Source organism: Lycium barbarum, chromosome 6 (assembly GCF_019175385.1).
Source record: "Lycium barbarum isolate Lr01 chromosome 6, ASM1917538v2, whole genome shotgun sequence".
Lineage (NCBI taxonomy): Eukaryota > Viridiplantae > Streptophyta > Magnoliopsida > Solanales > Solanaceae > Lycium > Lycium barbarum.
Window position 1 is genome coordinate 84,529,227 of NC_083342.1, and position 26,988 is coordinate 84,556,214.

At 34.8% G+C, this 26,988-nt stretch overlaps 1 protein-coding gene and 2 long non-coding RNA genes across 3 annotated transcripts; 2 read left to right on the forward strand and 1 right to left on the reverse strand.

The window, feature by feature from the left end:
- Positions 1–1,479: 1,479 nt before the first annotated feature.
- On the reverse strand, positions 1,480–4,259 carry LOC132599771 (uncharacterized). Its single transcript, XR_009567003.1, has 3 exons — positions 3,770–4,259; positions 2,971–3,021; positions 1,480–1,664 (listed from the first exon to the last, which is right to left on the reverse strand). It is a non-coding gene; the product is annotated as an uncharacterized LOC132599771 (long non-coding RNA).
- Positions 4,260–13,077: 8,818 nt separating this feature from the next.
- Positions 13,078–19,627, forward strand: LOC132644470 (beta-glucosidase 12-like). The gene is made up of 13 exons (XM_060361066.1): positions 13,078–13,426; positions 13,567–13,636; positions 15,606–15,664; positions 15,787–15,862; positions 16,039–16,116; positions 16,240–16,327; positions 16,969–17,224; positions 17,338–17,453; positions 17,545–17,765; positions 18,070–18,101; positions 18,415–18,517; positions 18,645–18,747; positions 19,236–19,627. Exons 1-13 carry the CDS (start codon positions 13,250–13,252, stop codon positions 19,402–19,404), a joined length of 1,548 nt encoding a protein of 515 aa, XP_060217049.1. The 5' UTR covers positions 13,078–13,249; the 3' UTR covers positions 19,405–19,627.
- Positions 19,628–21,719: 2,092 nt separating this feature from the next.
- LOC132644471 (uncharacterized) lies at positions 21,720–25,174 on the forward strand. The gene is made up of 3 exons (XR_009583858.1): positions 21,720–22,273; positions 23,120–23,185; positions 24,865–25,174. It is a non-coding gene; the product is annotated as an uncharacterized LOC132644471 (long non-coding RNA).
- The last annotated feature ends 1,814 nt before the right edge of the window (positions 25,175–26,988 follow it).

The window sequence follows — 26,988 nt, forward strand, 5'->3', positions numbered from 1 at the left end:
ACACCCCGTAAACTTAAACTAGGTGTGAATGTGTAAAAATCTAGTGTTAAGATGATATTATATCTATATGAATCCATTCTTGATGAATTCGGGTGGAAGATGGTCGTTTTGAAGTCAAACCAACAATTGAAGTTCTTAAGGGCTCTTAAATTCGCCTAAGTTTTGGTAGGTCTGTCTTCTGGGTGATTTTCATGAAAATGTGTTGCGAATTTGGAAAAACTTTCTTCATGAAAGTTGTATATCTTTGAAATAGCTTTCCAATGGTAGGTCGCCCAACCCAAGAAACGTTATGTACAAAAAGTTATGTCCATTTTACTGAAGGGCGTAAAAGCTGGAAATTTCGCGCAAAGTACGCCCAGAAAGTATGAGACATCCTTTAAAGTACGGGACGTCCTTTTAGGCCGTACTTCTTTCATTTCTGGCAGAAAATTTGGTTTAAAATGGGTATGGTCTTATTTTATTCCCATTTTTTTCATTCTCCCAAACCCTAAGGACGAAAATCATTCCTCCAAGTCTTCAAATCAAAGGTAAGGACACCCTTAACATTACTAATCCATTCTAACATCAAACCCATGATTCTTAACATGATTCTTGTGACCAAAACCTAGGGTTTGCAGCATAATTCTTCCCAAAGTGATTCAAGTTAGGGTTTGGGTGTTCTTCATTAGGAAAGTGAATTGTTAAACTTTGTTTAACGTATTAAAGTATGTCTCTTTAAAAATAAAATCCTTTTTGAATATAAAGGTAATTTATATGTCTCTTTTGCAAACTCTCTTGAAAGATTGATTCTCTATAAAAACATGTTTTGAATGATATGATGAATTGGTTTTACACTCTTGAAATCTATTACATGTTTTGATTAATGGTTAATGTGCGTGAGGGAACAAGCCCACGTTAAACCTTGATTGTATTATCCTCTATATACGTATATGAAATCATAATCGTTTTCATCTATAAGAGATGATCAGTGATGATGGTTAATTGTGGGTATTGATGATTTTAGAAAGGAACTATGACAAAGGAATCCTGTTTAAAGAAGTGGAAACGTTTTCAAGATTATCTATGAAATTATGGATTTTCGTAATGGCATAATGAACTTTAATGCTATTTGATGGTGTGACTACTTTGAGACAAATTGTGAATCGGCTTCTATGCTATTGTCACACCCCGACTTTACTAGGGTGTGATGGGCACCCGACCCCATATCTGGAGCCGGGCGAACCCGCTGACTCTTGTTACGTATAGAAACCCTTGAATCAGTAAATAAAGAAATACATAGTAAGCTCTCCAATATTTTTTTTTTCTTTTCATAAGTAAGCTCTTACATCATGTAAGACTCGTGACATAAAACATAATAGCATATCGGCTGCTCCCTTGAATCAGTAAAGAAAGAAATACATAGTAAGCTCTCCAATATTTTTTTTTCTTTTCATAAGTAAGCTCTTACATCATGTAAGACTCGTGACATAAAACATAATAGCATATCGGCTGCTGGAGCCGCTTACAGACTGACAACCCAATACCTATTGCTTTGTCTGCAAAGTCTCTAACATAGAACAGAACATCATAGCATATACTTGGACTTGACAATTCTCCGGGACAAGTGGAGTTCGCCATCTCCGCTGGAACATCTTTAGTAAGGTCTTCTAATCATCTGGGAGTACCTGCGCGGCATGAAACGCAGCCCCCGAAGAAGAGGGGTCAGTACGAGTAATGTACTGAGTATGTAAGGCATGAATAGTGACATAATAAAGGAATATGCAGTATGAATAATAACGGAATAGACATATGGAGCTTATCTTGGAACAGAAGTAACCTGTACATATGAATGCCTTTCTGCGGATGCCATGCATGCTTAGTTTCTTTTTCAGAAAAACGGTGCTTTTTATTTACATGTACAGAAAACAGAACATTTCAGAAAACGGTGTCCTTTATTTACATTCACAGACGCCGAGTACATCGGCTCTCCCACCCCCCTCCCCAACAGTGTCCCAACATATTATATATATATCACATATACAGACGCCGTATCCGGCTCTCCCATATCCCGCGTCCGGGCATCCCGCGTCCGGGACGAAATCCAGCTGAATCAGGTGGTGATATAACAGTGGCCCTTCCCCTTTCCCCATATACATATACATATACATATTCACATTCATATACATATGTCATACAATTGGCATGCATGAGAGCCCAAAGAAAGTCATGTGTCCATCGGAGTGACGTAAGGTCGGTGACCTCCGATTACGTTATGGAATAATCATGGTCACTTTGTCTCACCTTGAAGGAACGAGTATTTTAAGGCGAGACTACCAACGGAAAATAGCCTTAAGAGAGAGCATAGAATGAAATCATGGGCATTATATCCGTCAATTCATATGCTTTGAAGTCTTTTAGAACTAGTGTCATAGCTACGGAATAAAATTAAGGTTCAAGAACTAGTATAACACTTTCATATTCACATTGGATTTTTAGCTCAAGGCTCTTAGTCGTGGAATCATTCTTGTCGTACTTATCATAGGCATATTCTCTTTTCTGACATCATCGTTATCATTATCGTCATGGAAGTATTCTCGTTGGGATAGGTACAATACTTGTCATTTGGTAATGGAATAAGGATCGAAGGTTTCTTTTGGATTCAGCTTCAAAGTAAGTCAAGCGGAACAATAAGGTAAATCCGGGAACCAGTGGGCCCACCTCGGATCAAATGAGGCGGCGTACCAAATTTACATATGTTACATGTCATGGCGTTACCTGTGAGGGTTTTAGGGTAGTCGGGTCCTATTTATGCGAGTTCTAGAGGTTTAGGAAATTCTTCCAACATTTTGCACACTTTTTAATTCAATTCTACTGAATGAAAAAAGGGAAACTTTAGGCGCGGATTCCGGAGAATAGAGTTGTCCCCGAGGCTCGTATTCGACCTATTATGTCTAAGACATGCCAAAGAAGGAAGGGTGAAGCCTTACATACCTTTTCCGCTCCTTTTGCTTCTCCAAACTCAAGCTCCAAATTCACCAAAATCTACAAATTGGTCACATTTACCAAACCTTAATTAGAGCATTTAGAAGTGGGATTTTAAAGTAACATTTGTCTGCCGAAATTTCGGCAGCATTTCCCCTGTAAATACATCGTCCCCAAGAATCTATCTTGGCCAATTTCAATCAACAACAATCCGGGAATTCAACCCGGCCAAACTATCAACACAATGCCAACAATCATACCAACAATTTCAATAATTTTACTCAAAACACCTTCTAACATTAATAACTCGTTTCACATAATTCAACGGCGTTTTGTTTAGATTCCAACCAACTACCACAATATAATCCGCAACCTTCCAAATTAAATGAAATATCAATAACACATTTCTTACCTTTAACTTCAAGAACCACATCAACAATCTACACGTCGACGACTTCATTTCAAACTACCAAACCATCATTTTCATCATAGAATCCACATTAACAACAACTAGAATATCAAATAAAATCAATTTACCATAGCTACCAAAACAGCCCCTTAGTCGGCCACAACTACATCATGCATATTTCCATGGATTTTCATTTTTTTTTTCATGCATTACAACAACAACCAACCTACTACATAAATTTAGTTCATTATACTTACATTCAACAACACATACAAGGCCACACACATACCATGCTCGGCTACAATTTCAACATCCATATTTTCTTATGAATTCTATTCTTTCCCACATACTACAACATACCAAACCATTCATAACACAATCAAGGAGATGAATTCTTACCTTTCCTTCACAACTTCTCAACTTAGCTAAGGTTGGAGTTTTGCACCAAAGAATAATTCTCTTGCTTCAACAATTATACCATGTTGGAGAGCATCTTTGAATTAGTAGAAATACTATGAGAAATAAATTTTTGGGGCAAGATTTTTGGTCTTCTCTTTCTCCTCCTTCTTGGCCGAATTGGCCCCTCCTCTTTCTTCTTCTTCTATATTTTTTTTTTCCTTTCTCTACAACTTCTTGATTTAAAAAGATGACCTCTCCTATCTATATATATACTTGGCTTCTTCAAGCATGTGAGAAGCACATGCTCTCTTTATTCATTTTTTTTTCTTCTTCTAGAGCTTTCATCCTTTTTCTTGAATTCTTTTAAATAAAAGATGACTTACTTGTTTCATTTTAGCCACCACTTCTTTATATATACACTTAGGCCCCTTAAGTAAGAATGTGGACACTTGGCCATCCTTTCTTTCTCTAGAGAATTCCCCCTTTTTTTTTTGAATTTTTCTTAGAATAAAATATGATCTAATATCTTACCATGTACACTTTGGTCCCTCAAGAACTTTCTTGAATGCCTTGTGAAATTCCCATTTTTCCCCTCGACTTTCCTCAATATTACCATTTACCATTTTGAAATTTCTCCTTTTTGCCCTTAACCTTTCTCAATATTTCCGTCCAATAATATTCATAACTAACTTGTGCACAAAAACTTTTTTTGAAAATGGTCTCGCCTTTAACTTTCCACGACGACTTTGAAATATCCAAACGTGCAAAATACGGGCTATAACAGCTATGAACTTTGTTGTTGTGTTTGGCCTAGCTACTCGAGAGGAAGGGTAACCACTATGGATCCTAATGTGATAATGCCTAGACATTCGGAAGGAAGAGTGGCTACTTTTGGGTTCGCTACCTGGGGTGTGATTATGCCTAGCTATTCGGGAGGAAGGATAGCCACCGCTGAATTTCATATTCCGGTGTGGTGCACTGTGACAAGGGAACCTCTACGGTCACCCCTTCGATGTGCTTGATTCTTGGGCCTGTATTGACATGTGTGATATTCTTATTTTCTCATGGAATTGTTGTTGTTAATTATGATCAATTGAAAGGCATATTTGAAGTTGTGTCTTGAAAAGAGGCCTTATAATTGGTTTTGATAATTCTAATTGGGATACACATGCTGAATAACTATTTTTTATATTGATTAATGGCTTTGTAAACCGTTTAACAAATGATATTAAGAATCATAAAGGGGAATGACTGTTTTTATACTATCTTTTCAGAATTGATTTCTTTATGTATTATTATATTTTATTTTTATATTACTTGTTGTCCCCGATGTTGACAGCCAATTTTGTCTCGCCTTCCCCAAAACATTTATTTACGCTTCTAATATTTTTGGCAACTTAAGAAATAATTATTTATACTTTACTACGATTATTAACTTTTTATTAATATTAGCATTTCATTATACTGTTGTAGTCGCTAGCTATTATTATTTTTATTTTTACCGTTACCACTACCACTATTATTATTATTATTATTATTATTATTATTATTATTATTATTATTATTATTATTATTATTACCAGTATTATTATAATTCGCACTATAATCATTTCAGGATTTTTTACCATCTTATGCACACGCATCACATTTATTTTTGCACAATTAAATAATAGCGTTTATTTATTGTTGACTTTCAAAAATATTATTGCACGGCTATTACGACGTCATATAATTTTATTATCTGAGTACTAATAATTACATATTTTATATTAGGTAATATTTTAGCACATGTTAATATATAATTAATTAAAATAGGTCTTTTATTTAAATTTAGAAGCCCAAATTATTTCTTTCACTCAGCCCATATTTTTAATTCATCAACCCAATCCTATGAGACCAACTTGCTACTTGTTAATAACCAGCCCACATTTTAATTCATTTAGCCGACCCAGTCCATTAACCTTTCAAGCTACCCGACCCAGCCCATACTCTAAATTCAGCAACCCATTATTTTAACCCAATAACCCGACCCACTACCCAGTGGCCCGACCCGACTTATTCAACAATAATGAACCACTAGGGTTCTTTTCATCTCATCCGCCGCTCTTTCTCTTTCTCTTCCTCTCTCCTCTTCCTCCTTCTCTCTCTCTCTCTCTCTCTCTCTTCTTCAACAAAAACAGTGAATCCACAGAGCCCTTTCGTGGTCACAGACCGTGCATGGTCAATTCGGGAATGGGGAATTAATGCTTTGTACCCCCCCCCCCCCCCCCCATCCGGATTCAACCTTTGAAAGAGGTTAAGTTTTGTTTGCTTCTTCTTTCTCTTCTGTCGATCTAAAAATTTTTAATGGACTTCGTCCATTTGTGAAGCAAAAATCTTTCTTTATCAGTTTTTTTATTTTTATTTTCAGGTACAAGGTTTTAATGGTTTTGTCTACTTCTCCCTTGGATCTGATCGATGACAGAAAAGACTCTAACGTTGTATTTGAACGGAAGTTGACCTAGAAATCCCGCCCAATTTTCAATTTTTGAACCCTAGAAAACCCTAGAAATCCCCTATAAATAATCATTTTCTGAAGTAGAAAAGGGAGTTCTTTTTAGCCGTCTGGAATCCCCTAAAAAAAGTGAAAAAAAGAGTTCCTTTCAGCCACCCAAAATGCCCTGAAAAATATTAGTTTTCAGTAGTCGTAATAGTTCTGAATATCGAGTCAAAAATACTAAATCAATTTTCTTTGTTTTCGTTTGCCTTGGTACTGCTTCGAATCTGAGCATCGCAAGCTCAGATTTGATAGTGTTCGAGTGTGAATCGGAGACCCCGTACCCACTTCGCTGCACCCGAAGAAGGTAAATTTCCTTCTTTTAAGTTATTTTTAGTATTTGTTTGAGCGTTTTAAACCGTTTATGTGATTTGTTTGCTTAGCTGTATTTTAGTTTTGTTTGTAGTTATTCTAGTTGTATTAAGCATGTTTAGTCCTGTTTAGTTTAGTTTTGTGACTGTTTTAGCTTTATATGTAAGTTTAGATTAACCTTGTGCTTTAAGTTTACCTTTGTTGCTTGTATGTCATTGGATTAATCATATGTTAGTTTAGATTAGGTGACCTGTTAATCGTGTTTGTGTGCATTAGCCTTTTCTATGATTAGTTAGCCTGAACAAGTTTATTTAGGTTATGTTTTGATTTAGCCGTGTGTAGTTTGGGTCTACAACTACTTCGTTATGCTACAAAATATTAAATTTATTTAGTTGCATTTTAAGTTAGCCCACAGCCTGCCTTCAGACCTTCACATGCTTAGTTTTCTGCTAACATAGTAATTTAAGTCCATTACTGTTCTATATGCTTGGTTCTGGATCCTGCTAGTAAGTTTATGGTTTCATGTGTTCAAGTATTGTGACCTGGGCTCAGATTAGGTGTGTTTTGATTGCTATGAGTCTGTTGTAGGCTAGCATAACCTTTGAAAGTTCATTGGCACTTGCTTGTACTCAGTTTTAATTAGTTTCAGGCACCTATGACTTGTTTAAATGAAGTTAGTATGATTTAACCTGTTATTAGTATAGTCCATGGGTCTTGTTTGATATTAGAGTTACTTGGGAGTGCTATGTTAGTTCTGTTAGTTGGATCATGGTTCGATATTGACTCATAATTTATGAAAGCATGTTAGTTTGAATTTCAATGATGTAGAGGATTTTGCTTAGTCTAGCCCAGTTTGCATACGTCACTCTAAATTGGTCTTTTGTGGTTAAGTTTGTATGATGAATCACCTACAAATCTGTGGCACATTTGATTAAAACCCTCTGCCTAATATTAGTTTGTTCATCTGAGATTTAATGTGATACATCATGCTGCACCAAATTAAATGTCTTTGTTTTGTTGAGTGATTCCCTCTGTATAGTATCACTTGCTAGTTTGAGTCTGTTCTAAGTCTATAAATACTTTCTTTGACTCTGATTAATCTTAGAATAGGGCTCCTATGTTCACTGAATATATAACTACATCTATTAAAGTTTGGAATGGCATGTCACTTGATTTTTAATCAACTAATTTGATCTTTTGTGTGCCATATGCTTCCCTTAAAGTATGAAACTGATACCATGTGTTTGCTGCCAGTCTCAGTATTAAAATCCACCAGAACATGCTCTGAAATTTTCAAAAGGATCTTAAAAACCAGTTTTAATATCTGAAAATTCTGTCCACATCCTGTTAAGTCTGATAAAGTTATGTAATGTACTTGGATGATAAATATGCTAATTGCATTCCATCTAACCATTTCTTTGGTAAACTCGAACCTGTTTGTGCACTTGAGGACACTGTACGAATTATAATGGTATGCTTCTTTTGCAGGATGCTTTGTTTCGATTCAGATGAAGAAATCTAGTGATTGTCGCTTCCATCCTTAAGACACGAAAACACTTTGTATTCTGTATGCTTATCCCTGCCCGTGATCAAACTGAAAGTATAAGATTTGAGTATTATCATAACCCCCTAATGTATAAAACAAGTCCTGTCCGAAATCTTGTAGATCATATTATGTCTTATCTCAATCTTGTTCATGCTCGAAGGCAACAAATGTTACACTGTTTTGATTCTGCCTATGTCTGAGTGCCGCCTTGTTATATGTTATAAATGTGCTATATCTGAATTATGTATATATGTGTATATTACTAGTATACTTTCGTTTAAGCACGTTAATGGGGAGGTTAGATTGGTCATTATGGATCAAGCTTGAACCCTCCCCGGTGTTAGCCATGCCTGGGATTCATGAAATCCTTTGGAACTTGTGCAACATCGGGAAGACGGGGGCGAAAGCTTTCCAATATGAACCTTTTATACATCCTTATGAATGTGTATACATGAGGTATACTTAAATATACACAGTATATACATAATCTACTGATCTGTTTTGAGTTTACATTTTAGATGTTTAACCTTATTAATTGATTATATACTAATCCTTCTCCTTTCATTTTATGCATGACCATCGCATACGACTCGTCTTCTTCCGCATTCGATGTTAGGCTAAAGCCCAACGAAACACTCTTATTGAGTCAGCCCCATCAGCTGTGTAAAACAATTCTGGGCCGAGGCCCATAACAGCAGCAACAGATTCGCAGCAGTTGGCCTAAAATGGGCCGACCCATTTAATTTCCGTCCCCCTTCTACCCTATTTTACTTTGTGTATTTGATTTGCATTGTATGACTAACACCTTATCTTATTTTTTATTTTTTTAACTTAGATAAATTCTAGTAAAATTAGTGGGTCAGTTTTGGTATAGTGGGTAGTTAATTTAAAAGAGAAACTAACAATTAGTTCCATAGGTTTCATTCCTTTTTTTTTATGTTAAAATTATTTATAGTATCTATAATATTCATTTTTAGAATAATTGATTTTCAAAATAGCATGACTACATATTCTGAGCTAAAGGAATCATGATTTATTCTTACTATCTTAGAAATTTAAAAAACGTCACTAATACGCAAATATGAACTCAAATATATTTTATAAACAATTTTTCAAGATCTATCCAATTATACATATTTTTTAGGCGAATATAGTCAAATAAAGTTAATAACAAAAAGAGAAAGAAATCTCACTTCCTTTTGCATCCTATTTATAAAAATAAGTCTAGATTTTTTCTACATCGCCATATTCACATAATATAATTTTTATCTAAAATTCAAACTTGCTGAGTCTTCTGTTAAAAGCTATTATTCATATGCAGTTCCTTCTTTAAAATTTACGTAAGTTGCGGTGGAATTATTTTTATTAAAATAAAATGATGTTAAGATGTATGATTTATAAGAATGATCTTTACCCTTTTTTTGAAAATAATTATTTTCTTATGCAAGTTTCGAAACGCATTATATTATCTACTTTGCAAAGTTTCACTATTTTAATTACGTATATGCATTCTATGAGACATCTTTTTCTTAAAATTACTTATAAAATATTATCTATTATATTCTGATATTAACCTAAGTTTGGACGGTAACCATAATTAATGGATTCTAAATGATGCCTAACCCCTTCTCTTTAGGATAATCTAGAACCCTTACCTAGAATCATAAATTAAGCAGACCATTAACGGAGGTTTAGTTAGCTTTACCTTAGTTAATAATTAGGTGCCCTAATTCACCATTAAAATAATTAGGTGGCGACTCCTTAAAATAAACAAAATAGGAATCACCAATATGTTGTACTCGATTTGACTCGGTTTAAATGAGGTATAACAGCTTGGCGACTCCGTGAGTACGAAAGTACTCAGACATACCATTGTTGTTTTTGATGGTATGTTAGGTAAGGGAGAAAAGCAGGTTCATGATACTCTCAATGCTTAGGAGAACTTGCTGCTGCTGTTGATTTGGTGAGCCCACATCCTTGTTCGTGGGACACTTCCTATTTCATTTATTATTCTAGATTTCCGGGCTGCGTCCCGAAGTTAGATGATTGTTGTGTCTCTTAGAAGCTCCATAGATAGTTGTCAAAATTGTGGGTAGATTGTCAAAGTCTCGTACGACTTTTAGGTGTTTGCCACGTTTACGACTATTTACTTATATTAGACTTCCGCTGATTTTAGTTCATAATTGTGATCCTGATATATGCAGTTACTTATAAATTTGTTTAATTTAATAAGGAAAGATTATTAAAAAGGAACTTGATGTTACATTTATTTTATAAACTGTTGGAGGCGAATATTGAACCTGGCGGGTTCAAGTGTTATTATTGTGTCGTTTAGGTTCTTCCGATGTTGTTTATAGCATCGGATGTCTGTTACGTCCAGGGTGGGTTTTGGGGCGTGACAACCTCTTAATAATATTAAGACTTTATTCAAGATTTTAATGATTAAGACGTATTCAGACCCAATAAGTGCTTAGATCTTAATCTAAACAAATGCACTTATCTGTTAGCTAAGTTCGGGATTCACTAGACGGATAATTAGAGTCGAATGTCAATTACGTCCCATCTCAAAATGCGAGCGTGACAATTTCTTTACATGTAAGTTATTTTTTAATTTCTTTATTTAGTTTAGTTGCCTAAATATATGAGGTAATTTCATCCATTGTTAGTTGAGTATTGTTGGCGAAAATTTTGTTTATTTAGCATAATTAAGTGTTATATTTGTAAGTATAAAGTGGCCACTACGCAATAAATAAGTTGTGTATAATGTCATTATCGATATACTTATTTAGGCCTGCTATTTCGAAGACGTTTTTTGTCAGCCATTCTTTTAGTAAATTTATATATTACGTGTACTTGCGTCCCCTAAACTCAATCTCATTTGTTCAGTCACTTTTATAATCTTTGACGAACCATTTATAGTTCTAGTTGCTTTAGTTAATTTAGATTTAACTTTATATTGTAATTGGATAAAGATTTTTATACTATTAGAATATGTTTAATTGATTATAGCAAGCTATATATATCGTATTTTTTTATAAAAATTACCTACAGTTTCATCCATGAGTAAACTTTAATCACTTTATTTGTAAAAGCTTTAGCCATGGATGAAACTTTGTTGTTTTCCTTTGATTTTGTACTTGACTAGTAAACTTTACGCATTTTAGTACAGCTTTTCATCTATTTTTTTTTCTTTCATTTGCAACATACAGGTAACTCCAGATTTTATATATCATTTTAATTAATAACCTTGATGTTGTCACGATAGCCTCTATTCTTATTTTCACGTAATCCTACTAGTTATATCCTACACTTAACTTGCAATGATATAGTTTGTAGGTAATATCTTGATTGCATTTAGGCGTGAGAGCAAAAAAAAAAAAAGGGGAAACTTAAGAAGAAGAAAGAATGTTTGATCAAAGGTTTTTCAAAAAAGTACTTACGAGTAGGGGTGGGTACAGTTTGGGTCAACCCGAAATTCAAACTTTTTAAATAATTGGTTTGGATATTTGAATTATGGATTGGACTTCGGATTTTATTTTTAAAATTTATAGATTTCGGATTGAATATGGATTTAGTACTACGGATTTTTGGATATCCGAAAATCCAAAATTTTATACCTTATATCTAGCCCTACCTATATCATATGTGCCCAATATACTAATAAGTCTAGTTTCTAAAGGTCCAATAGATTAGTACCTAAGGCCCTACCCATTAAAATATTAAGTCTAATATACAATTCTCTACAAAATCAAATATAATATAGGGTTTTCTTAATTCTCAAGTCTCAAAAGTCTCACGTTAGTGTCACCCACGGCAGAGTTCTTTGTTATTTTTCCAGATGACTACTTCGATTTTATTTTGTTCATTTTCACTTTTTCAGAATGCTTTTATTTGGTATGGATTTACTATGTTGGACATGACTTGGATTTGTTAATCCTAATTTGAACTGGAAGACTTTTTTTACTGAGCAATTAAGATTTAGATTTACCTCTGTAGAACTAACACATGAATTTCGTTCCTAATAAGTTTGCCTTAAGTCTCAAGAGTCAAATCCGAAATATCCAAACCGAATAATCCGAAACCGAACTTAAAATATCCAATCCAATCCGAACTCATTTGGATTGGATTTGGATTGTAATTTCTTCAATCCGAAAATCGAATATCCAAACCGAAAATTTCATATCCAATCCGATGGCCTGAACGCCCACCACTACTTAGGAGGGTTTTTCGGAAACAACTTCTTTACCTCTCAAGATAGGGATAAGTTCTGCGTACATTCTACTCTCCCCAGACCCCCACTTTGTGGAATTTCACTGGATATGTTATTGTTGTTGTGCAAAAGTGCTTTAAGACATTTTTTGGATCAAAATATTTTGAAGTTTTTTTAACTGAGCATATAAAACAAATTTAAGACAGTTAGATCACCTAGTAAATACTTATGACAACTCTATTTAAGAACATTGATTGATCTCTAGAATAAATGGTACATAACTTTTATAACAGATTAAATTAAACTAATGCTATTAAAAAGAATCATTACACAATCAGCTATTCACAATATGAAAAGAAAATGATTAATTATATATATCGTAGAATTATTTGAAAATTCTACAAGATCTTTTCGTTTTTCTTTCTTTATATAAATAGTCAGAACTTCATCTAGATTGGAATTACTACTTCTCAAGCACAACTTCGAATATGGGTCAATGACCCTCAACACCACATGTGAATATGAGATAAGTGGAAAAAAAAAAAAGAGCAAAACTTGGGGATACGTGAGTAATGCTTGAATTATTGACAAATACAGCTAAAACCGGCCATAACTTATTTAGTTTGTGATGGGCGTGTCCCGTGGGCCGTGGCATGTTATTAATATCCTTGATACATAATCTACAAGAAAATCAGAGATCGTACGTATTTTTGTATTCTTAATATTGCTCCTCCCCACGAAGTCAATGTAACCCATAGCAAAATAGAAAAATAGAAAAATGAAGAAATATCGGCCTCCAATTCTCCAAATTAAATTCTTATAAAGAGGGTAGAAAGAAGGGAAAATACTCGGCAAAACCAGAGATAGTAACTGGCTATGGCTTTTCAAGCTCCATTTTTGGCAATTAGCCTCTTGATCTTCTTGGCCAATTTTTTGGCGACGACTGAGTTTTCTGTGGCTGCAAAAGTGCCAAGCCGTACTATTTCTACTCCATTTAATCGTACCATATTTCCATCTGATTTTCTTTTTGGAGCTTCCACTTCTACCTATCAGGTAATTACAAATGTCTTCGACCTAATTTAGTGTTTTTCTCTCTTGGTGTTTTTGCTTGCATTTGCTTTTGAGCATGTTATACATATGTGTGGAAATAAATAAAGAATTGATTGTTTATTTATTTTTTTGTTAATTTACAGTATGAAGGTGCATGGAATGAAGATGGCAAAGGGCCAAGTATTTGGGATACTTTCGCCCACACTTATCCAGGTCTGTATCTCCTCTTCCATGCTCTCGTGCACATTAATTTTAATGCATCCATTTTCACTTGGTAATAATACTGCCATTATCTAATCCTTACTTTAATTTTAGTCGTTGAATTTTTATCTTCCATTTAATTTTGTGCACTAACCACAGAGTTTTACACCTGTAATCAACTTCCAAACAACATCTAATTAAACCATATATAAATCTAGGAGGGTCAAAACTGGAAAATGGCGTTGTTGTCTTGAAAGATCACTTTGAAAAATAACTTATAATTTGTTTTCCAACTCGATCTTCATAATTCCAAATAAAATGCTCTCTTCTCTCCTTTGCAAAAAAGTATAACCAAACATAATTTCATCTTCAAAAATTCCAAATAAAGTGAAAGATATTTGATTTCTATGGCCAAACACGGTGAACACCTACTTAGACCTCTTGTTTTTTTAGCCCTTAATGCTTTATTGGTCAAACACGTGTTAAAATGTGTGACTATCACATCTAAAAGTAACTGTTAGGGAGATAACATATTTATTTATTTTATATCTCTTGATAATAATTTTTTATCCGCGTCAAGTACATGAATACTCTTTCGACAACAAGTGTGTGTGTGTAAGATTTGTATCTTTCCTATTCTTTGTTGAACTATTGCTCCAGTTTCAAGTCAGACACTCCATCAAGAACTTCTGTTGTGCCCCATTCTGAATAGCAACATGGGTCTATATCATCTCCTATCCATAAATTAATTTATTAAGCTCAGTTTTTTTAAATGAGTTTTAATACTACCGGTAGGTAGTACGTATTCTTTCATGGGTACCACATACGATCCATAATCTTAATTTATATATAATTAACTTGAACATTCAAATGCCAGAAGGGATTTCATTGATTTCTCCTCAATTTGTCCTTGCAAGGGACAAAATATTAAGTTGAACTTGTCTTAACTCCTAATCATCCGTTTACCCACAGTTCAACTTGGAAATATTACATCAACGTTCTAGAACTTCCTTTACTTGCAATTCCTAACATAATTTGCTTGGAATATATATAAAAATAGTTTTCTTACCTATTTTCTGGTGTTAAGTAAGTAAGGAAAAATATATTATCCCAAAATAATTATATATAATCTTAATACTACGTGAGGGTAGAGGTGAGGTGGGGAGTTGGGATGGAGAGGAGATAATATCTTGCGATGATATTTATGATACTTATTTTTCCTCAATTTCTTTATTTTAAAAAAAAAACTCATTTTTCTAGAAAAATATTTTTCAAAATATTTTGATCACTTTAATTGGAAAAAGTGAAAACTGACCCTTAATCATTTCATAGGCCCCATCAGTGTATACTTTGAAATGCTCATATGGTGGGGTTCCCACTTAATAACAGGGAGAGTGGAGGTTTTCTAGGAGATCAAACGGAGATGTTCAATAGTTTGGAAGGAAATTACTGGCATTTTGAAACAGTATGGGTATGGCTTGGAAGTTGTGGAAGCAGGATCTACCAAATTATTGGCATTTTGAAATAGTATAACTTGGAAGGTTAAGCAGAGTCCACCAAATTAATGGCATTTTGAAACAGTATAGCATGGAAGGTTATGGAAGTAGGATCCGTCGGTGTTATTGAAGCATGATCCCCTAAATTATTGACATTTTGAAATAGTATAGCTTTATGGAAGCGGGATCCACCAAATTATATGGTTCCTCTTCCTCCAAATAGACCAAAGGATTATTTGGATAAATCCATTTTGCAGAATGTGGGCCACTGTTTCGGTGGCATCATTCTTGGCAAAGGGCCCTTGGATATGCCTCCTCAGAGTGTGGCCCATGCAAATCCAGTCGTCTGACCAAAGTTGAACATAAAACTTTAAGCTACATTATCTTTTACATTTGTTTTTTTGTCTCCTAGCAAATGTAACAGAGAGAAGAAATTATACTCGAGCATTAGATTTTAAACTAATAAAATTGTGAACTCTATGCAGAAAAAATATTGGACCGTAGCAATGGAGACATAGCTCTGGACTTTTATCACCGTTACAAGGTACTAATTATTGATTTGGTTAAACGGAAATTAGATGAAGAATCTTTTGTTCTTACTTTATCTTAATGAAAAAGTAAAAGATCAAAAATTAGTTTACAGATATTACTGCCTCTCGTATGCAGGAGGACGTCAAACTAGCAAAATTCGAAGGACTGGACGCTTTCAGGTTTTCTATTGCATGGACAAGAATTTTACCACGTAAGATTATTTAGTATCATATCTTTCCTTTTGTAAGTTGACCTGTCTAAAATGTAAAATCAATGCCCTGATTAATCTTATTATAGTTAATTATTGACCATTTAACTCACAAAAAAAGAATTCTCATTTTTGCTTTCATGATGTTATGTATGCATCTTTTACTTCTGTATTTTCAGAGGGGAAGCTGAGTAAAGGAGTAAATCAAGCTGGTATTGCCCACTACAACAATCTCATAAATGAGATAATAGCCCTTGGTAATAATTAATTCTCTCTCTGTCTTACCCACATGCAGAAACACAAACACATTATTACGCAATTGCAAGTAAAAACTTTAATTAAAATGAATGGCTAAAACTTGCTTTAAAATTGCAATTTAGGTATCAAACCTCTGGTGACACTTTTTCATTGGGATCTTCCTCAAGCACTTGAAGATGAATACCTTGGCTTTCTAAGCCCTAAAATCTTGTAAGTGTACTACTCCAAGCTCTAATTTCTGTGCCCATATATGTCTAGTTATGAAGCCCCAGAAATTATTATTGTTTCCTCTCTTAAACGACATAGTTAAAATATTTAACACTCTGTATTTTTAAAAAATATATCAAATATTGTGCAGAGGAGTTACTTCACTATTGTTACTTGTATCAACAAGTAGACATACCAATCTTTGTTACTCATGAATATCACTAAACACCATCTTAGTGCAACACTTCACACCTTCCACTGCCATCACATCTCTACCAAATTTGTATCAACCAATTAATGTGAAAATGAATTAAGATATTTTCCTCTTGAAAATGTATTTTTCATCACAAGAACTTTAAGTTCTGCCATACAAGAAAAGGCATAATTAAGGAGAAAATATTAGTCTTTTTCTTTATTTTTTGTTTCCAAAACAAAATTACTGCAGCAGCGGACATAGCTTATTAGCTGCGCGTTCAACCGAATTGGATATATAGAAGAACACTTAAAGTTCGACAATTATTTAGTTCTAAACCCATAATTTCAAAAGTATAATAAGCAAAGCGCTAAAAATTTAACGATTTATCTTATCACGTTTAAATCCTGAATTCGCCTTTAATTATGAGTCGCGCATCTGGTATTGACAGGGATGATTACCTAGATTTCGTGGAGATTTGTTTCAAACATTTTGGAGACAGAGTGAAGCTATGGGCAACCATGAATGAGCCATGGATATTTGCATCAACAGGTTATGATTCCGGTTCTTTGGCACCTGGCCGGTGTTCTGCCTGGAGAAACAACAACTGCTCCGCCGGAAACTCCGCCACTGAGCCTTATATAGTCGGACACAATATGCTTCTTGCTCATGGAGCTGCTGCCAAACTATACAGACAAAAATACAAGGTGAGCTTACATAAATTACTAGTGATAATCAAGTGCATTTGACTTAATTGGTAACACAAAAAGTGAATTAAATTTGTTTTTCTTTAATTTGGTGGTCACGTACGCAAATGCAGCCGATTCAAAAGGGCGAAATAGGAATTGTATTGGTGTCACATTGGTTCGAGCCTTTCTCCAACAAACCAGAGGATAAGAGAGCATCTAAAAGAGCTCTTGATTTTATGCTTGGATGGTAAGAACAATACTAGTAATGGTATTTTGACTTAAAGTACTGTTTTATATTTTTATAAGCTGTAAAAATGTGAAATATAATGCGGTGACAGGTTTTTGCACCCATTGACTTATGGAGATTATCCAAGAACTATGAGGAAACTCGTTGGCAAGCGATTACCAAAGTTTACCCCAAAAGAATCTAAATTGGTGAAAGACTCCTTTGATTTCATAGGAATGAATTATTACACCTCAAATTTTGCGGCTCATCTTTCTATCCCACCAAATACTGTGAATATCAGCTCCGGAACTGATAATCAAGTCAATCAAACGAGTAAGCCTTTGGAAATATGCATTCAATACCTTAAATTGTACTTTCTCCTTCTGTTTTTCATACTTGGATTTTTATTTTTGAAAATTTTTATTACATTTTGGGGGGTTTCGGGAAGGGGAAGGGGGAAGGGATACTGAGAAGTGGATCCATACTTATTGTACGGAGACTCTCACCGATACCATTTGAGTATAAGCCATCTTGATCACATTCATACTTGTATTTTTTGTGTAACTGCATAATTTATCTTGTCATTATGCATTATTTTAAAATTAATTTTTTTATTTTTTCTAAAATGATTTTGTAGCTTCGCGAAACGGAAAGTTGATTGGTGATCCAGTAAGTATATCTCTCTCAGTTGACATTTCAACTTACACCATCTCATTTTCTTTTTTGTTTCCTTTTTCATTTGACTTCTTTAATCTCAACTAATGGTGTATTTTCAAATTTTGTTATAACTAATGGTTAAGTACTTGACAAGTTCGAAATTAGAAATTTTAATTTTGGTTCATGTTAGGAAAGTATGAAATTTAATTTAAACTCCAATTAATTAGGAAAAATAAAATGGTTAACTTTTTTGAAGGAAATAATTTATTTATTTTTTGACGTTTTCTCTTTCACAATTTTGATAATTTCTAATTAATATTTGCAGACTGGTGTCAGTATTTTCTATGTTGCTCCAAGGGGACTTTATAAGCTTCTCGTTTACACTAAGAAATATTACAAGAATCCAACTGTTTACGTCACAGAGTGCGGTAAGTGATTATTTCATCGTCCTTATTATATATGTTCTGATTAATTACGTTTCAAGTATTTATTGAATAAAGTGATGTCTTTGAGTTACACCTTCCTAAACTGAAATTCGTTTGGGATTGTTATCAGGAATGGGTGAGTCCGATATTGATGATGTTGCAAAAGGTATCAACGATGCTCAGAGGGTTGATTTCTACCAACGCCATATTAAGGCTCTTTATAGTTCTTTTAGGTGAGTACCTTTTTTTTTATAGCCGGATATAGTTCCTAATACATCTACATCTTTTGCACCAAAGTTTATTGTCGATGGTTAAAATTCTTTCGTTCATAATTCTAGGTCTTGAAAAAACTTGATAAATAGACCTTTTTTTCTATGATCGTGGTGTTTTTATCCACCGTCTTGGACAGATGGGAAGAAACTACTTAGTATTGCCTCCACTGAGATTTGAATTTGAGACTTATGGTTCTCAATCCACTTCATTGACCACTAGGCTACACCCGTGAGTGCAACCTTGATAATATATTATAGACTTTTGACAAGGAGCTACACTCTACTCCTTTGTGGCTTTGCGGACCTATTTGATGCGATTCAGATTAGTTGATCCCGTAGGCTCTACGCATACCGTGGTGCTTATAAAGAAAAATAAATCTAAACCAATTGATTTTAATTTTGATTTTTCAGATTTTCAAGAATGGTGTAAATATATGTTTTTTTCTCAGGGACGGAGTAAATGTTAAGGGCTTTTTTGCATGGTCATTTTTCGACAACTTTGAATGGGGGTCAGGATACACGCAGAGGTTCGGCATCAATTTCATAGATTACAAGGATAATCTTAAAAGATACCCCAAGCGTTCTGCTCTTTGGATGAAGAGATTCCTTCTCAAATAAAGTTATCATGCATGATCGTGTCTCTTTTATGGTATAATTCATTATCTGTTTGTTATAATTTATGAAAGTGGGTGCTCTCTCATAATTAAAGGAGAAATAAAGTTGTAACAATAGAATGCCTGTGTAACTTATGGGAAAGACGGAGAACTTATAGCTTCCACTTTTCGAAGGGGTTGTAAAACTTTCAAGTTTAAATTAGATGAAGGAAAACCTGTTGCTGATATGTTATCATGCATAATTTTGATGGTACTTTTAAAATTTCAATATTCTCCCGGACTGCCAATCCCTCTTTAACTGCAGTCAAGTGTTAACATCCAAATTTATGGAGATAATCCTCCAATTGAGATATACAGGGAACCCTTTTAGTAATCGCCTCAGACTTCAGAGAGTATGCAGAGAGAGAAATATCGAGAAAAGAGATTTCATTGAAATGGGAATCTAAGGCCTCATTTGTTTGCATTTAATGGAGGCCTGGATATCAATAGTTCAGACCTTAGGCCATTATGTGCATTTGTCTATATTGAGATCTAAGCACTTATTTGGTATGATTAGATCTTAATCATTATGATCTTGAACAAATTATTTATATCATTAAAATGTATTTTGTAAGGATCATTTTTACCGCAACTCTGTCCACAACTGATAAAACCTATGAGTTCACTTTTTTAGAGTTCACCACCTGAAAGTTCACCAAAACAATCTAAGGGACCTGGTCCCTAAGCTGTTTTCATAGATAGTAATGGAAAGTAAATAAGGCAAGATATTTACGTGGAAAACTCCTTGCTCAAGGGATTAAAAATCACGACCTACCTTAGTAGGATTTCCAACTTCACTAAACTGAGCAACTTCATATTACAACCTATTGCAACTTAGGAATTAAACTCTTAATCCCTAACCCTTGCAATACACCTATTGCAAGCACCTTCACAGTAACTCTATTGCAAAGCTCCAAGTCTTGACTACCTCTAGCCAAAGACCCAACTAATACTTAGCTAACTCTAGCCAAGAAAACAAAGTTACAAAGATTGAAATCTGTCCCACTATGATGCTTCTTGACAAGCAATATAGGAATACAAATAAGAGCATAAAACAAGACTCAACTATCCTAGGACTTCAGATGTCTTCAGTAGCAGGAACTGGTCCCTTGGATTGTTGAGTTCTTGTTCTTATAGGCACCTTGTGAAAGGTAGCCGCCACACTTGAGAGAAATATATCTTTTTAGATTTTCAAGTGTTAGGTCAATATGATGCCCAACATGTTGTATAGGTATGAGACAAAGTAGAGAGCATGTGAGAAACATGTGACCATGAATAGTGACTTCTCAAGGGCTTTTAGTTTCCATCATACATACAGTTGTGCTGTTGTAGTTCTGCATGAACAGTGCAGCAGCTTTACAGCTGTTAAGTACCGTGCATTACTCTCATTGGACATGATGGAGGACCTGTTCCTTGGACCATTTGTCAATCATCAAAACTTATGAAATGCTATAACCCATAAATTTCCCCCTTTTTGATGATGATAAACTTGTAATTGATGTTCCCCCTGAGGACGTGACCGTTAACATCAAGTGCAATATAAAAAGATGGATTATCAATATCAATATTGTATGAGTATCAACATTTTGATGATTGTCCCATTCCCCCTGAGGACCAGGTTTCTTTTTTATCGCAAGCTTAACATCATTTTTCCATACCCATAATAGAAGACTCTTTTCATTGCAAGTTGCATAAGATGGAATTTGCACTTGTAGGAATACAACACTTATTACCGGCATTAGTTTGAACCAATTTTCGCACAACACAACCCACACACAAACATCAATTTGATTGTCCCCCATTCCCCCTTTTGGCATCATCGAAAAGAGATTAGCACAGACTTAAAGAAGTTCAGTGATATTGACTCATAGCCACTCAAGCAACACAACAGGAGCAACAATAGAAACAACATAGCCCAAAAAAAAAAGCATTGCACAGTCAGAGCAAACCCCACAAACACTACAAAAAAAACAGCATTTAGCGACGGATTTTAGCGACAAATCATTTTCCATTGCTAAATAGCAACAGATTTGCTACGGAATTATGATTATGTCGCAAAATAAAAAAAGAAAATGGCAAGTACGTATTACCGAGACGGATTAGCGACTGAAAGTAGAATCCGTCGCTATATTTGGCACACAAATTTGTCGCCTATTTTTTAGCTACAAAAATTAGCGACAAAATTTTCAATCCTCAAATTTAATAAAGAATAACGACGTAATTTACGACGGATTATCTGTCGCTAAACAAAGACAAATCGTCAAAGTATCTTGAAACCAGTAGCTACGAAAAACATTCGTCGTTAGTTTTTTCAAAAGACAATTTCGTAGATAGTATATTTTTAGGGCATTGACATAACTTGTATTCTCTCTCTGCCTCTTAGCCGTAAGTGCTCTGGTCTTTTTCTTTTCAAGTTTTAATCTAGGGTTTCAGGATAAGGGAGTGCCATGGCTAGCGTATAATAGCTTACAATTCCATCCAGTCCCTACTAGGCCTTTCACTACCGAGGCCCTCTCCTTGTTCTATTTCAGCTTTCAGCTCTTTTGACTTCACAACCATGGCCGAACAGAATCCCCTCTCTCTTTCTCTCAGTCACTTGCTCGCTTGGAAATCTGAGTGATTTATTATTGTATTGTTGCATACAAGAAAGCATTCTTGAAGCAGCTAGGTAAATACATCTTCATGTGTTAGGTCTTATACATTTTTTAGGCTAAGGTTAGTCATATTTGTGTGAATGACAGCTCAAAGAAAAAAAAAAAAAACAAGGAAGGGAGGCAACCATTATTTTTAGAGCATTGGTCTAGGCTTCCAGACTCCTCGAGAGGCTGTTGAAGGTCCGTATACATTTTATTTCGTTTAGTCATGAATTTAATCCTTTGCTATGTGAGGAAGTACAAAGAAATTATTTGTTCTTAATGCTATTATGCATAGGAGAGTTCATTTTTGGTTTATAGAATCTGGTGGGTTTACTTATTGTTGAAATGATTCAGATGCATCTTTATTTGCTTGCTTTTTGGTGGATGCTGCTTGTTCAATATCTTGGTTATTTAGGCTCTTTGCGTGCGTGTACCTGCTTTCCAGGTGTTTGACCTATTGCTTCACTTGAATTTGGCCATATTCACACCTGATATGAATCTTACTGTGTCACATATTATAATTAAAATCAACTGAATAAGACTCTAGACAATAGTATTTCAAGTTCACAATCTAAATAATGCTACCTAATCTATACATGTAACTCTTATGTGTTTCAAGTTGACTATCTGTATGTATCCTAGTGTTGCATGCTGAAATTGTGTTGAACTCTTGTTGAACATATAACCATGACACCTGAACACCTAATTAATATAAAGCTAATTTCGTAATGGTTACCTATGACTCGGTTATAGGGAAGAGATACAATATGAACTTTACTTCTTGTCGAGAATGTGTTCCTGATAAAATATGCAACAAATGTTTTATCCTGGGTGTTGGAAAATCCAGAGAAAACTTATTGACGCATTTAATGATTGTTGTATAGCATCAGGATCACTATGATATTTAGAGTGCTTTCCTATTTATAAGCAGCCAGTGATCCTTGATAGATGTTCTCTTCCTGTTCTTCTGTGTTTGCTTGCGTGTGTCTTAATAATTTAGGAAGAACGTATTTTTTACTTCTCCTTTCATCTATTATTCTACAGAGCTTGAAGCAGAAAGAGTACAAGAGTTGTGTTGATAAGCTAAATCTTGATGAAACCCTTTATGATGTAAGTTTGCTTCATTACCATATAACTAGAACTCATTTCATATGAATTCATTTTCTATCTTTGAAATGAACAACTATTTAATCTACTCTGTCACTTTGCTAAACTATTTCATCTACTCTGTCACTAGCATGGTGCCTTTAAAGTCAGTTTAACCCTGTAACTACATTTTTATAATAAAATAGAATAATCGTCCTCCACCTCCTCTTTTGTAAGCCATCTCCGATTTTGTATTCTTTTTTCATGTGTTTGTTCCTCTTTATAATTTTCTTTCCAGATACTTCATTGTTTCTGCGCCCTGACTTGTAAACTTATTTGTCTTTTTGTCAACTAAGAGTAATAAGAAATTAGCTATTGGAATACTATGGCCAAAACTGGGGAAGGAAGGTAAGTATTTGCTGGTAACTTAGCAAAAAAATGAGGAAGTTAAGTAAATTTCTAGTAACTTATGCATAATTGTGATGAGGTGAATGTCTTTTGAAAGTAACTATTAGCAAAAATATTTAATCGTTTAGTAGGAGAGATAAGTTAATCCATATAGATGGGATTGGGCGGGATAGGATGGGCAACTTATCCCACCCTTTATATGGGATAACTTATCCTACCTTTTAGCCCATATAGATGGGATTGGGGGTATACCAAAGGAGTTATCCCACCAACCAAACATGGGATAATTTCAATCCCATCCGACTAATAATCCCATCCCATCCCATCCTATCCCTCCTACCAAACGACCCCGAGTTTAGTGGATGAGCCTTCATAAATTAGTCTTAGATGGAAGATATAGAAGGTCATTCTAGACTTGTATCCTTGTGTAACATTTTCAAATCGCAATAGAAACTGGTCAGTTACCTACTTGATGGCACCCATTTTTTCCCAGCATGTTGTACCTATCACATGTTTGTCGAGTGACAATTCCTTTTAATAGCAAGTTTTATAGCTCTTTTAGATGAAAAGCTGAAAGGAAAAGCCCAAGTATTCATACTCTTTCATTATAATTATATATGGCACCATTCTTCATTTTCAAATATCTATTCAAGAACTGATACTTTAATGGAATAGCTGTATCCCCAGGCATTGATAAAATTGGTTCAGAGACTTCAATAAACCCCCTGCCTACAACAGCAGGGGATTTGTCTTCTGGGTCGAGCTCGTCGCACAGGGCTTGCCTAGTGCGGGTTATCTCTCCTGTGTAGTTTGCGAGCTATTGCACAGGAGCTGGGTTTACGCGCATCCGAAGGGTAGCGGCTGCGGGTTCCCATGTCATCCAAAAAATTAAAAAAAATTAAAAAAAATACTAAGATAATTAAGAAAACAAATTATTATTAAAATTGTCTACACAAAATAAGATCAGTTAACTAAGTCCTAACTATAACTTGTTTTTCTCTTTCACCTCAGAATGTACAAAATATTGAATCTGAATTATACATGATAAAATTATTTGTATGAAAGGTCAAAGATCTAAATATACATCTGAGAATAGAAGGATGAAATTAAGAACATATATATCCTGAAGATTAACTTAATCATTTCTTCTTCTGGTCAAAATGATCATCGAGATCATGAGGCTCTGTTGACATACCAAATGATCTTATTGACCTTATAGATGACATTCATATTCATTTGTCGGATAAATTGAATGTACAAAAGTTTTTAATGTTTTCATTTACTTCTATTTACAGGATACCTCAAGAATTGTTAGAGCAACATTGATTACACAACAAGAATGACAGTAGGATGAGATGGATGTTGCAACTTGGATGTATTACGAGTCCGTGGGAGGAGAGATGGAGAGAAGAGTTTATGGCCTTGGGTCTTAAGGGAAACACGATTATGGCATCACTCTCAAGCACCATTAGTTAGCTTTGTCTTTCAAACTCTATTATATTAGTTGAAGAATAACTATGGACGTCTTTAAAGCTTTAGGATTTCTGTATTTTTGGATCTACGATACTATTTATATGAAATTAGTTTCTTGTGATGCTTATTAAATATTTCTACTCTTCATTTAATATGTTCTACTGGGATTTTGAATAATATCTATAATAAATATAAGCGGCACGATTATTTCGTTGCTAAATGTTTAATAAATATAAAATTAGAAATAATTTACAAATTGCGACGGAATAGCGACGGAAACTCCGTAGCTAACATTCCGCAACGACGAAGTAAACAAGCAACCTAGCGACGGATTTTTATATGTATTAGCAACAGAAATATTCATCGCTAAAGGTAGCAACCGATTTATTACGTCGCCCATCCGTCGCTAAGTATAGCGACGGATATCAAAATTTCATCGCTAAAGGGTTAGCTACGAGCGTTTTAGCGACCGATCAAAATTCGTCGCTAATCTGTCGCTAAACAGCTTTAGCGATGGATTTTGGTTGTTTAGCGACGGATTTCGTCCGTCGCTAAAACCAGATTTTTTTGTAGTGAAAAAGAGTCACATTAAAAGGTAGCGGTCTGAACGCACAAGATATGATAGTTTAAAAAGTCAAAATGAGCAATGTCAAAAAGCCAAGACAGATAACAAGAAAATAAGGAGAAACAAGATAGGGGCAGGACTGCGGTTGGAAAGGATTTAGCAAGAGAAGGCTTTGAGGGCTGTCCTTTGGTCCTGGATCATTTGGTCGCGAAGTTCATCCAGCTTGTTCCTCATCTCTTAATTCTCAGGTCTCAGCTTAGAATTTGTAGCGGTTAGTTCGATGATGGGACCAGGTTCCTGAGCTCTAGCAGCTAGTTGTGTCTTCAAAATGACAATCTCAGCTTGAAGCCTCTCAATCTCTGCAACGGTCTGCTCCTGTGCCTCAATCAGACTGGAGATGGTTGAATTTATACCAAGACCTCTTTTTCTTTCCAAGATCTCACAATCTTCCAAGGTCCCTACGGTGACCATTTGTTTTCTAGTCCCCATAGTTGCCTTCCCAGTCTTAACATTGAAATACTCAAATACTTTAGTTAAGAAAAACCCATAGGGAAGACCATGCTTTCCCTCTCTAGCATTAACCACTTTTATCAAATGCTTAATCATTATAGCAGGCAGACTTATGCACTGAAAATTTTCTAGCGCTTCAATAAGGACCAGGTCCGCTACTGAGGCAATACATCTCCTTTCCGCCCTTGGAAGTAGTGCTTTATTAATAATTTAAAACAGGAGCTAATACTTAGGCTGATGTTGTTTCTTATAAAGCCTTTTCCCAGTTACAGACACTCCCTTTTTTACAATCAGATCCTTGAAAACTTGTGATATCTCCCCTCGTACCATTTTTAAACCATCAGTTAGTACACCAAGAATTTTTCCCAACTCTGCTTCATCCATTTCAAAATCCATCCCATTCACTGTCATAACTAAGGTAAAATCATCAGTATATACCAACGAAGTATACAACTTACTTACTTTATCTTCAAAGACACTTGGAGCAGGAGAGGCAAACAGATGCTCCCACTTCTGGAAATCCAAAATCTCTAGTAGCTCCTTCATTCCATTTTTCTCTGCGATATCAGAATCAACAACCCTTCCAAATAACACCTTTTGATTTTTCAAATTTTCCTGCCTCAACACTTCCAACTCTTTAATTTTTTGCCTCTTCTTCACAGAACCAAAATCCTTATGTGAAACACTTTTTTTTCTCTTAGAGGAGGCAGACACAATCTTCTCCTCTTCCACATCCTTATGAACATGAACGTCGGACTCATCCACCACAACATTCTTTCCTTTATCTTTTGTGTGTTTCTTGGAATTTCTCTTTGCTAATGGAGAGGATTCCTCTTCACATTCATTATCAAGCACAGTTACTGTAGTTTCA

Coding starts and splice junctions, on each gene's coding strand:
- LOC132644470 (XM_060361066.1), top strand. CDS start 13,250: ATGGCTTTTCAAGCTCCATTTTTGGCAATTAGCCTCTTGATCTTCTTG. Junction 15,665..15,786: donor ACTTTTATCACCGTTACAAG/GTACTAATTATT, acceptor TCTCGTATGCAG/GAGGACGTCAAACTAGCAAA. Junction 17,766..18,069: donor TAATCAAGTCAATCAAACGA/GTAAGCCTTTGG, acceptor ATGATTTTGTAG/CTTCGCGAAACGGAAAGTTG.